Consider the following 12,383-nt stretch of genomic DNA (forward strand, 5'->3'; position numbering starts at 1 on the left):
GCGGCGGCCCGGGGGGCCCTGCGGCTCTGCCCGTGCTCCGGGGGCTGCAGCCGGCCGCCATTTGGCGCCCGCTCGGGTCTTCCGCGCAGCCTGGGCGCCAGTTGCTGTGGTAGTGCCTGCGGGGCTCAGGCGCCTGCTGGAGCCGGGCTGTGGTGAGAACATGGCGGGTGCTTGAGGCTGGCTCTGGCGGTTCCCGCCGCTGCAAAATGTGGCGTTGATTCTTCTATTACAGAGCAGCGGTGGCCCGTCTGTGAAAAGAGGAGTGGGATTTTTTTTGTCATAGTGGCTGGGGAAGCTGTCCCAAAGCATTCGAGTAACAACTAGCAAAATAGCCTCTTTTTTCTTAAGCTGTAATGGGTTTTGTATGTTGTGGTTGTCTGCAGTTCAACAAAAACACGTTAAAATCCAAAATACTCTTGCAACTGTAACTTTAAAGAAGCCCACTAAACTGTCCTCTTAAAAGAAAAGGTGTTCAACTCTTCTACATGATTAAATCTAGACCCTAAAACTCCCCTAGTAAAGATGGACACCTCTCTGCATAGCAAAAATTGGTCTACTGACGATAGTGTTTTGTCAGTATTTGATAGATTTCATAGAGGCAGACGTTGGTTCTGGTTAACCCTGCAGTCTGACTGCCAGATGCTGAAAACACTTCTTTGAGGAATTACTCTTACAGCACTGATTTTAAATACCTGTATGAATGTATGTATATATTTAAGGAAAGATAATTTTTTCATGTAATTATCTGTGTTGCTTTTGTTTGTTTTTGCATCAGATATGGGCAAAAATCTTCACGTAAGAAGACAGTAGATATTTGGGAGGATAATAGATGTTGAGGCAATTCAGTAGTTATGGCAAAGGATAAGAAGAAAGATGTCAAGAAGTCAGAAAGGTCTGTACGTCCTTCTATTGCTGAACAAGGTGCCAGAACTGAGAGTGGTTCAATAAAGCTAACAGATTTACAGGAAGCACAGACAAGCGCAGCAGTATCAGATAAAGGTCCAGAGGAGGTAGAAGAACATCCAGTCCAAAATATTCCTCAATACTATGATGAGCCTGTTCTTACTCATCTTATTGTAAAAAGGTATGGTTGTTACAGATATATCAGTTAAATTGAGAATTCTCATTTAAGCATCTGTGGTGTACAGTGATACATATTTTTGTCATACAAATATGGATCAAATCCGTGATTTGAGGCAGCAAATGAGGTTATTCAGATCTAGTAGCCTTGACACCCTATAAAAGTGATACACATAGAAATTCTACTGCCTTCCTGGATCCTAGAGTGTTGCTGGCACTCGCTGCTTGCCACAAGTCTAATTCTTTAACCTTTGTTTAGATGTGGTGAAGTTTAGTCTAAATATATCAACATGTAGAAAAAAATTTACCCACATCATTAATTTTCAGTTGTTGCTGCCTTTTAATGTGTAGGACTGTTCATACCCTTTACAAATATCCTGAACTGAGGGAGACAGATGAATGCCATTGTATAACAAATACTTTTGTAGTTCAAGGGAACTGTATGTAATGTTTCACATACTCACCAAGTTGCCTGGTTATAAGCTAATAAATGCTACCAGTATGATTTTATTTATTTTTTAATTGAAAATAATTTGGGTCTGTGGCAACGTGGTAACTGTGTCAAATACTACAGGAAGGATTATGAAAATTGGGAATTCTGTAGCTCTATTTTCTACACAAGATACAATAACCGACCTGTGTTCAAACCATGGTAAAACAGAAGTCATTTATTGTATGTCTGCCATAATTTAGGTGTACTGGTGACTTGAAATGTTCATCTTTAGTTTGTTTTCCTTGTAGCTATGAAGGTGAAAAAGTCCATGGATTGTATGAGGGTGAAGGTGTTGCATATTTTGAGGGAGGAAACACATATAAGGTGAGTGTATAAATTAATTAAAAATAGTAGTGATGGATCAACTTATTTTTCTAGATCAAACAGGACGTTCCTCTTAATGTAGGTGGAGGTTGAGTGCTTAAAATGTGTAAGCATCGAAAGCTCTGTTGGTTTCTGGCATTAAAGCTTCATTGGCAACTGGTAGTTGGAGATAATTTAATATGCTATTATTATGAAATTTTATAATCACTGTAAGCTTCAGTTGTGGTTGGAATAAATTTGCAAACAGTACTGTTCTTTCTTTTTAAAGGGCATGTTTTCTGAAGGATTTATGCATGGACAAGGGACTTACACATGGGCTGATGGAGTGAAGTATGAGGTAAAGTGCATTATACCTTGTGACTGAACACTGTTACAGCCGATTAGATGTGTAAATTTGAGGGAAGTAGTTACTTACATTGCAGTAATTGGTACAATACAGGTTGCAACTGCAGAACTGTGGTAGCGATTTCAGCCATAAATCTGAGTCCTCAGAGTTGGTTATATCTTCCTTGCGTTAAGGAGGAATAGTGAGTCAAATGTCTTAGTTTTTTAAATGTTGTAATTTAATCTTTTAGGGAACATTTGTTAAGAATGTGCAGATGTTTAATGGATGCTATACATGGAGTGATGGCAGCTATTATGAAGGATCGATCGAGAATGGACTTAGGCATGGATTTGGCTTTTTCAGGAGCAGTACCCATCCAGTTTCTTATATTGGTTACTGGTATAAAGGCAAAAGACATGGAAAGGTAAATAAAAACACCAAATGAGAGCATAGTTTTGAGTGTGTACTTTCTAGAATATAATCCACTCTTGTGCAGGAATTTTCTAAAAATGTTTTGTGTCATTGCATGGTCTTATCCTACATAGAGATTCCTTTTTTTTTTTTTTTTTTTTTTCCCAGAACCTTTTCTGAGGTTGTGAATAATAATTAAAACAACTGCGTTGGACTCTTGTTTGTAGTAGAAAGGATGAGTAGTCTGCCAAAAGAGTAATTGGTCTGTTGTGTGTTCTGTTAGTCCTTAACGCTGCTCCAATTATATGATGACAAAGCCAAAATTGATGACTGTATCCATAGCCACATTCTATCAGCAGTGCGTTACCACTTTCCACAAAGGATAAAGTGAACCCACCTCCCATCTGTGTTAGACAGACCAAGTGATGTTTTCTAAGTGTAGATGAATACTTAGGTATTGATTTAAATTGATGGTACTGTTTCTTTCAGGGTACCGTTTTTTATGATCGGGAGCACACCTCTTGGTATTCAGGTGACTGGGTAAATAACGTCAAAGAAGGATGGGGAATGAGATGGTAAAGATAACACTTCTGTTCTTATCTTCATATTATTTATTTTGCATGTATTTTCATATGTTTTTTCCTATTATTTAAAGCAAGTGCAAGTACTGCCATTTCATAGTAGTATGTACTTCCTCCAGTGGAAAAAATAACTGTACTAAGTGATTGACAGTAATAACGTAGACCTTCTCTATGAGTTATATTTTTATGTTAATGTATTTATACTTGTCCTGGTTATTGTCGAAAAGATAAACTATAAAGATTAAATTATCTTGAATCAGCTTTAGTAAACCACAAATCAACATTTCAAAACAAAGGAACTAAATTGATTTGAACAGATAGAGGTGCTTTCATGAATAAATGAATTATTTGCTCTAGTTTCATATAAAATAATATTTTTATTAGTTATGACAAAGACTCTTTGGAGAAAAAAAGATCTGGTTAATATTTTTTTACAATGGTTTATTAGTTAAAATTTGGTAAAGAGTGAGTATAGTCAAATCTGTGTATCCATGTCACAGTGAGCCAGCTTACAAACTAACACTAATATTTGACATTAAGAAATGCTAAATTTATTAGCATTGAGGCTTTTCATAAACTCCTTCCATAAGACCCACTGAGAATTCAGTGTGAAATCTTAACATTTTTTTCTTTTTGCAGCTATAAGTCTGGCAATACCTATGAAGGTCAGTGGGAGAAAAATGTACGTCATGGAAGAGGAAGAATGAGGTGGTTGACAGATAATCAAGAGTATATTGGACAGTGGGTGTATGGCATACAGGTATTGATTTCTTCCCCAGCAACCTCTTTAGTTGAACATCTATCCTTTGCTCTGTTCAAACTAGATAGGGAGTTTTGTGCAAGATCAAAAGAGCATGGTATGATGTTGCTAGTTGAAATGGAGGAAATATGATGTTTGTTGTAAATTAATTCTCATGTTTGGAATATTCCCATTTTTAACGGCTTTTGACTTAATCTTACAAAATCATAATTTAATTTTGAAAATTTTTTTTTGATTATTAAGAATCTTATTTCACATTAGAAAAATTAAATTTTTGTGGCTGTACTTAGCGTGAGATAAGACTTTGGCCATGACCGTATGTGACAGTTTACTTGTGTCATCTGTAAAATATGAGACTTCACTGCTCCCTCTTGTAAAAATTGTATGATATAAGGACATTTCTGGCATTTTCTGTTTCTTCTATATATTTTTCTATTGGAAAAAGAACAGGAGCCACTTCCTCTGTCTTTTTACTCTGCATAAAAGTTTCAAGGAGTCCAGCTTCTGGAACATCACGGCGCTGTGTGGCATGCTGTTCCTCACCTGGCTGTTCAGCATTACAGTTGAAAGGATTCAGATAGGAAGGATGTTTTTAGGAGTCCTGTTGGTAAAGTCTGCTTAAGTATATGTTCATTCAGTATATCCTCTGAATGCTTTTCCCACGCACATTTGTAGAACATAGTTCTATGTATGGTTTGAAGTACGACAGCTATTCACTGTGTGCATTTATTTGTGAGATTTACCAGTAGCAACTCGTAGAGATGCCTACCTAGGTGGTTGTCCTTTATAATAGGACAGGTAACAGAAGTAGCTCTTCTGGAGACTTTTTTAACCATGTGATTTTTTTCCAGCATGGATATGGCACCCACATATGGTTTCTGAAGAGAATGCCTGCATCTCAGTACCCTTTCAGAAATAAATACATAGGGAATTTTGTAAATGGGGAACGACATGGACGTGGGAGGTTCATCTATGCCAGTGGAGCAGTGTACGATGGTGAATGGGTTTGTAATAAGAAGCATGGCAAGGTGTGTATTGACAAGTAATGAGACAAAGCAAGAGAAAACACCAGATGAGTCTATTCTGATCTTGTATAGTGGATCTCAAGATTTCTGTACCAAAAACTACATTAAATTTGCATTGTGGATGGAATCCTAACATAAAGGACAGAGTCCACGGAGAGCAGTAGGAGCCTTTAAGGGACCTTGCTGGGCCACTGGTCTGACTCTATAGTTAGGTGTGTGTTATGTGTATAATGAAATATATTTCACTGTGGAGACTTGAAATTCAATTTGTGCATCTCGATTTTTGCAGCAGTTGGTCAGTGCTTTTATTTATGAGCTAATGGATTTCAAGCTATCCTTGCACAGAGATGTTCTCACTTTAGCAGATTGTTAAAAACAAACAAACAAAAAACTACTCAACCATGGGCACATTGACTTCAGTCTTTCTATATGGGTCTGTGTGGGGGGTGTTTTTTCTAAATACATTACAAAATAAAAAGGATATGTTGGCAATTCTTCAATTCATCAGTGTACTTTAATTAACAGATGACAAAATACTTTATAAAAGAGGGTATGAAAAATTCTTGTGCTTCATTTTATCTCGTATAATGCTGTATAACCAAGATTGTTTAAAAGGAGGTTTAATTGAGAGCATTAGTGTTATTTTTTCCCGGTCTTCGATTACATAAGAAAATTAATCAATTACATCTGTCTGTAGGGCAAGTTTGTTTTCAAGAATGGGAATGTTTATGAAGGAGAGTTTATAGATGATAATATGGTAGGATATCCTGCTTTTCAAGTGGGTGAAATGAATGCACAAGAGTTGAATGCCATTTGCACGGGAAGTCATTTTGGCACTGGTAAGTAACTTAAGAACACGAATTCTACCCAATTCAGATCTTGTTGCTCTTTCTTCTATAATGTGAAGCTGTTCATACTAATTCAAGAGCCAGACCTATTTCTTTGAAGAACTTTGATGAAGACAGACATTATTTTAATACTTTTTGCTTTAATTTAAAAGTTATTTTAATATTCTTTTGCTCCTATTCTTGTTTCTAGTGTGTGACAGTGACACATCCACACTGCATCTTCTTATGGTTTTGGAACACTGTTTAGAAGTTTCATAGCAGATATAATATCTGCCTTTTCTTTGTTAGTGGTTGGATTTGAAAAAAAATATACTTTAATGGTTATGCTGTTGATTATGAAATATGTACTGTTCACTGTAAAGGAGTCTGCTTTTCTCTGAAGTCAGTAAAACAAGAGGGAATAATGTACAGTTTCTTTTACTTGTGTGTATTTAATTTCATTTTGTTTCTGATTTATTTACTTGTATGTTAGAAACCATTGAAATCATTAACAACTCAGAAAATCCTTCTACTCTGGGATCAGATATTGAATTAGATATATCTTCACTACTTGACTTGTTGCCAGGGGAAGAGAGACAGGAAGAAATGAAACAAGTAAGAGCCTACTATCTAGTATTTCCATTTTTTTTCTACAGTGAGATTCATGTTATTTCTAGTTGACATATATTAGCCTAATTCTTTTCTTTCAATAATTTTTCAAAAATCTGAAGGCTGTGAAAAAAGAAAAGCACAAATAATGAATGCACTGTATTGACTCTTACCGAGCAGCTACTAGAAAACAATAAAAAATACGTTAGCATTCTTAAGGGCACTCAGCAACTACTTGCAGTTACTGGGAGGATTGTCTGCTAGCAGACAGAGACAAATTTATTTTTATCAGTCACCAAAAAATATGCATTTTAACTTCATTTGAATAATGCTCTGCTGAGCCCTTAGCCAGGAATTTAGAAGATCAGAAGCATTACATGCTCCATGTGAGCTGCTTCCTACTTTCTGTGAGACTGTTCTGAAAACATACCCTGCTTTATTTAGGTAGAATTTGCTGTGTTGAGACATATTACAGAACTGAGAAGAATTTACAGTTTCTACAGCAGCTTAGGCTGTGACGATGCTCATGACAACAACTTCCTTATGACTAGGCTCCAGTTTTGGAGATTTCTGAAGGACTGCCAGCTTCATCACTCCAACATAACTCTCGCTGAAATGGATCGAATATTGAGTGGTTTGTATTTCCGTTGATTAGGATACAGAATCTAGGTATTTTAATAGTAAGCTATGGAGAGTGGGATGTATTAGCACTTTTACAAGCACTTCAGGTGCTTAGGTGGGAGAAATGCAAAATTAAAATACCACTTAAAAGTTGTTATATGGAGACAGACATCTGTATAAAAATGTTTTCACCCCTGGTCTTGTTGCTACAGTTACACATAACTTTAAGAAGTCTGAGAAGAACTGGTAGAAGACAAAAATCTTTCATATTTTTGTTAAGTGCTCTTATCTCAAGTTTGCATGTAGTTTTTTGTTGTTTTTTTTTTTCTTCCATAGAGTCAGTTTATGAGTCAGTTCCATTTAGACCCAGACTGTGGGTCTAAATTAATTAATTCTGTTCTAACTGAAACCAGGACACTGTGCCTTTGTTATAAAGACACACTGCAGTGTCCCCAGTGTGTGAAGGGATTAACTCCAACTTCACTTCCCCTTCTATTTGCATATGCTGAGGGGATGAATTTTTAGAAAGAGAAATGATAAGGTATAGATATAGGTGGACTGTGCTCCCTTGCCCTGCTTATTTGGAAGTGATGCTGTGTCTTGTCTGATTCTTCCAGGCGTGTTGTTTCACTGCGATAGGTAGAGACGGAGAGGATAAGAAAGCTATAAGCTCAATACAGTTATAAAGCATTTGAATGTACATGATAGCAATAGATGTTATTTTTTCAAATTTTTTTTAGGTGATAAAACACCACTTGAGGAGATACATTCTCCATATGAGACTTTACTCTTCAGAACATTTTTATCTCGCCTTATTCATCTAGCATTTCATATCTATCATAAGGAGCACAAGTAAGTTTCACCTTTCAGTGAAATTTATTTCAGCATAATGTTTGATTCTTCCCAGACAAGGACTTCTTCCTCTCATTTCATTCTGCTTCTCCCAGGACGCAGGCTTGCCTTTGCACTCTTGATTATTCATTCTTTCTGTTGCCTGTTGTGATACTGGGCAAAATATCCCGGTAACCAATACTGGAACTATTAACGAAGTAGTACTAGCTGTGGTATTGCAGAAACCAAATATTAGTGCTTTTGGAGGTGGTTGTATGGGTGAAATGCTTTCTTTTTCTTTTTTTTTTTTTTTTTTAAACTAGTCTATATAAATTGTAGCAAATATTTCTGAAGTGCAAGGTAGACTGTAGAATTTCAGTGGGCTTTTGATCCTACGACATGAGTGTGTTTTTGAAATTTCTACTTAATGTTTTTTGCATTAATTAAATGACATTTTCATATTGAACAGAAATAAATGTGAATCTTCTCTCCTTGGTTCTATATGAGGGAGTCATAATTCAAGATGGTTTTGGGAAGGACTTTTACCAAGAGTCCTGAAATTCACTGAAGAGTGTCCAAGAAAAATCTGTTGTAAAACTTTTACAGGATAAATGTACTTTTTTAAAAAACATAATAATAAAAAAAAACCTTTAATTTTACATTTTGTGCAAAGGAAAAAATGTAATTTTTGTTTTCGCCTGTAGGGACAAAGGTCCTTATCTGAGTAAGTGTTTTGTAGAAATGGTGTCCAGGAATGTTATTCCCACTGCATGTCATATCCAGGGTAAGTAATATTTTGGATATTCTTCTGTACTGTGTAAAATTCATTTAATATTACATACATCACAATTTTCTGGTAACTGTTGTTTTTTCCCAATTCATTTTTACAGGTATCTTGTTTTCTGAACAGCGTCGTACGGTTTTTGTCCTGAGCTACATAGACAAATGCTGGGAAATACACAGAACTTTTTGTAGACCAAATACTAAATCTCCATTTGAACCCACAATGAAAATGAGGCAGTTCCTTTGGATGTTGAATGTAACCTATTTTTGTTATTTTGTGTGATTAGGTGCACTTTTTTCAGTTTTTATAGGCATTTAAAAAATTCTCCCTGTGACTTCTGCACAGTTGAAAAAATATGAGTATTGCTGTTTGTACAAACTGTCCAACAGATGTTACAGTTGTTACATGGAAATTTATGTTCTCTTCACAGGATTGCCTTCTGATTTCTTACTTGATTATTTCAAATAATCAAATCTTAGACATATGTTTTGAGGGAATATAAATGTTTTTGCTGTTTTTTCATTTTCCTCCCATAAAACATATATGCTGAAATGTCATACTGTTAGAACTCAAAAATTGGGAACTTTTGAAATAACAAAATAAGGAATTTTAATAAGGTACTCATTTAATTTACTGCATCGTGGTCATGAGATTCTTTACTAAAATTCAGGAACCCAGGGACAGACATAGATTGCACTGAAGCTATGGAACAATTTCCATTGATATAACTGTGTTTTGAGTCCCTTTCACTGTTTAAATCCAAGCCTTTTTTCTTTTCCTTGAAATTTTCTAATTAAAACTATCAGATGGTAAAATTGTAATGTTAAATATTCTTATTTTTGAGCTTTCTCAAGTTCTTAACACTGTTTTTTTGAATTCCCAGAAAAATTACTGTTGACTTCTGTTGATCCAGAATTTCAATCAATCATTATTTGTGTTGTGGAAGTATCATTTGAAACCAATAGAAATTTCGATACAGGCTTTAAGGGGAATTGGATTAGGTTCATATGGGAATGCCTTAAGTGCTGTTAACATGTAATATTTAATCTTACACAGGATTTTAAACTTCTCAGCAAACAGTTAACTGCTTCAAGACTTGTGGAAATACTCGTCAAAGATGGTCCATCTCTACATGACAGCAGTAGTATCAACCTGGAGCAGGAGGTATGTTCGTTGCTACAGGAACAATTAAAATTAATTTTAGAAAATGTTGCAAACAGTTTCTCTTCTGCCAGAATGGGAAGAAAATGTAATTTATTACGACAAAAAATGAGCACAAAATTTGTAATATTTTTATCTTCTGTTGTTTTGTGCCTGTATCTTCTAATACAGCTCAAGTAACTCCATGTTTTGCTTATTATATTGCCTTTGGTATAGTCTCAGCATACCTGTGCACTGATCACAGAGATAACACCGTAAAAGTATTGTGACACAGAGGGCGAAATACTTGGTTAGTGATGCGTGAGGTGTCACCAAGAGTCACTATCCACTGAGGAATGGTAGATGACTCTTGAGCTATGAGGTGGGATGCCATAGAGGGCCTTCACCCTTAAAGAACTAGCTCTTATCCAGTGAGAATCTATTGTAAATGACATAATTGAATAAGACTGAATATGATTTGAATATGATTTTAAATAGTATTTGATAAAGTGAGAGTACAGTGTATAAGCATTAATAAAGGATTCATTATACATCCATTCTTGGTCTCTCTGGAAGCATCATGTACAATTAAACATTTTAAGTAATGCCAATAATTTTATGTTACTGCTCAGGGAAAAATTTCTTGTAGCTCCAGATACAGCAAAAATCTATTCAGTATTTTATTTTAATGAGATTTGTATAAGGCATAAGACAGTATATTACTGACTGAATTTTTCAATTTTCATTTTTTTCTTCAAAAGAAGGGATGTTTGAGTAGATACATGAACCAGGCGATGCTTTGTGAACAATCAGTTTTTGAGTTCTTTGTTTGCAAAGAACACATTTATCTGTGATGAAAGGATTTGTGAAAATTAATGAATTAATAACTGTATTTTGTTTTACTCTAGTTGGTTTTTCTTGAATTTGTTGAAGCTCTTCTTGATTGTGCGCTGGTGTATGTTACCAATGATGCGATTAAAGAGCAGGTAGATCATGATAATCAGAAGAAAAGTAACTCCAGAGTTGAGGTTTTCTCCAAGAAAACCACAAATGCTTCTCTGTGTCCAGAATATTCTCTCTCCCAGGTAAAGTTAATACAGACCTGATAAATGTATGTCCACTTAGAAGGCAAAGTCAGGCCTTGCAAAGCCTGAACATGGAAACCAAATTCCTCTTTTTGCATAAATGCTCATTTTATTGGATCCTTCTGCTTTTTCTGTTTGTTGGTACCTTAGATTGCATTATCAGTATAGACAGTATAAAGAGGCTTGCACATTTTCATAGGTAACTATAAATACACGTAAAATACTTTCAAGTTTTCCAGTGTTCAAAGGGGAATTGATAAGTGGGTTGACTGGTGGAGGACATGCCTCTCCTGCTCTAAGTGGGATGTCTAAAATTGCTCTGTAAGAATGGCCTTGAAGCTATTGGACATGACAGGACCTGCGCATTCCCAGAGGTTATGCTGTGCTTCTCTTTTTGCTAATCTTTTGAGTAAGGATTCTGTAGGTTGTAAGATGCTGCCTATGACACTCATGTAATTTAGGGACACAGGGTAATTGAAAGCAAGACTTATTATGAGTTATGCACAAGATTAAAATATTTTCAATTAAATTGCAGAGAATTCAGAAACTGATTTCAGTCTCTAAGTACGTAGTGCTGCTGAACATCACCTTTTCCCATTCTCTGTCCATTTTTTGCTCTCCTGTGTAATGTTATTACCTTGCATTACTGCAAGTAGTCATGCAGTAGCACAGTGAAACAGGCCAATTAAACTAGCTCATTTTCACAGACTAATAGAAAAATCTTCATTTAAAATGTATTGAATATCTTGTTCACTTTTTACTAGTACGCTTACAGCAGAAGCATAATGGGTACAGACATAAACGATGACATTTCTGAGGCAGTTGAGTTCAACAGTTCCTCATGGTTGTCTTCAAGCAAAAGTGTCATATCACAAGATGACATAAAGAAGCATGAGGTACATAAAAAGCCTATACTGAAAGTTGAGGGTTTGCCATTCATGGGTGATAGAGAAGCCAAGGTAGTTAAATGTTTTGAAAGGGGCAAGAATTTCACCTAATATTAAAATGTGTTCCTTTGCTTGAATGCATACAAGTGGGATATTTCTACTGCTAACAAAGCATTTGTTCCTACACATACTCTTAGCTATTTTTATTTAGGATATTCGTTGGTATTTTCTACATAAACTAAAGCAGAAGCCAGTGGTGAATAAAGCGACGTGTGTTATCTGTATTACCATGGTGGGGAGTTAGAGGGTGAGAAGTGGGCAAAGAGATTTAGTAGCACTGGAGAAAGTAACTGTAACATACTTCCTAAAAACACTTCTCAGATTTCTTCTGGCAGTTTTTTCAATATCACTACCTTTACAGTTTTGCACCCACTGAGGCTGTATTCTTTTAACCGTGGGCAGAATCAGATAGTGAAGTAAAGATAACTGAATATGATTATGGTCCAAGAACAAAAATGTTCTGTTTGATGTCTGAGATTCTAGGGTAAGATAGTAAGGATTAGTCAGAGAATTTAAAAACTTTCTGACTTACAATGAAAT

General features: G+C 35.7%; 1 protein-coding gene across 1 annotated transcript in view; it reads left to right on the forward strand.

The window, feature by feature from the left end:
- RSPH10B (radial spoke head 10 homolog B) overlaps nucleotides 1-12,383 on the forward strand; it is a 21,662-nt gene continuing 9,279 nt past the window's right edge. The window contains exons 1-17 of the mRNA XM_082772252.1: nucleotides 1-152; nucleotides 776-1,084; nucleotides 1,822-1,897; nucleotides 2,166-2,234; nucleotides 2,473-2,646; nucleotides 3,123-3,208; nucleotides 3,854-3,974; nucleotides 4,826-5,002; nucleotides 5,697-5,838; nucleotides 6,320-6,441; nucleotides 6,880-7,069; nucleotides 7,797-7,908; nucleotides 8,592-8,671; nucleotides 8,778-8,926; nucleotides 9,728-9,835; nucleotides 10,720-10,896; nucleotides 11,661-11,792. Of these exons, the coding sequence (XP_082628378.1) occupies nucleotides 852-1,084; nucleotides 1,822-1,897; nucleotides 2,166-2,234; nucleotides 2,473-2,646; nucleotides 3,123-3,208; nucleotides 3,854-3,974; nucleotides 4,826-5,002; nucleotides 5,697-5,838; nucleotides 6,320-6,441; nucleotides 6,880-7,069; nucleotides 7,797-7,908; nucleotides 8,592-8,671; nucleotides 8,778-8,926; nucleotides 9,728-9,835; nucleotides 10,720-10,896; nucleotides 11,661-11,792 (2,148 nt within the window). The 5' untranslated portion in view covers nucleotides 1-152; nucleotides 776-851. The remainder of the gene's footprint in view (nucleotides 153-775; nucleotides 1,085-1,821; nucleotides 1,898-2,165; nucleotides 2,235-2,472; nucleotides 2,647-3,122; nucleotides 3,209-3,853; nucleotides 3,975-4,825; nucleotides 5,003-5,696; nucleotides 5,839-6,319; nucleotides 6,442-6,879; nucleotides 7,070-7,796; nucleotides 7,909-8,591; nucleotides 8,672-8,777; nucleotides 8,927-9,727; nucleotides 9,836-10,719; nucleotides 10,897-11,660; nucleotides 11,793-12,383) is intronic.

This window comes from Aythya marila (genome assembly GCF_965140915.1).
Source record: "Aythya marila genome assembly, chromosome: 15".
Lineage (NCBI taxonomy): Eukaryota > Metazoa > Chordata > Aves > Anseriformes > Anatidae > Aythya > Aythya marila.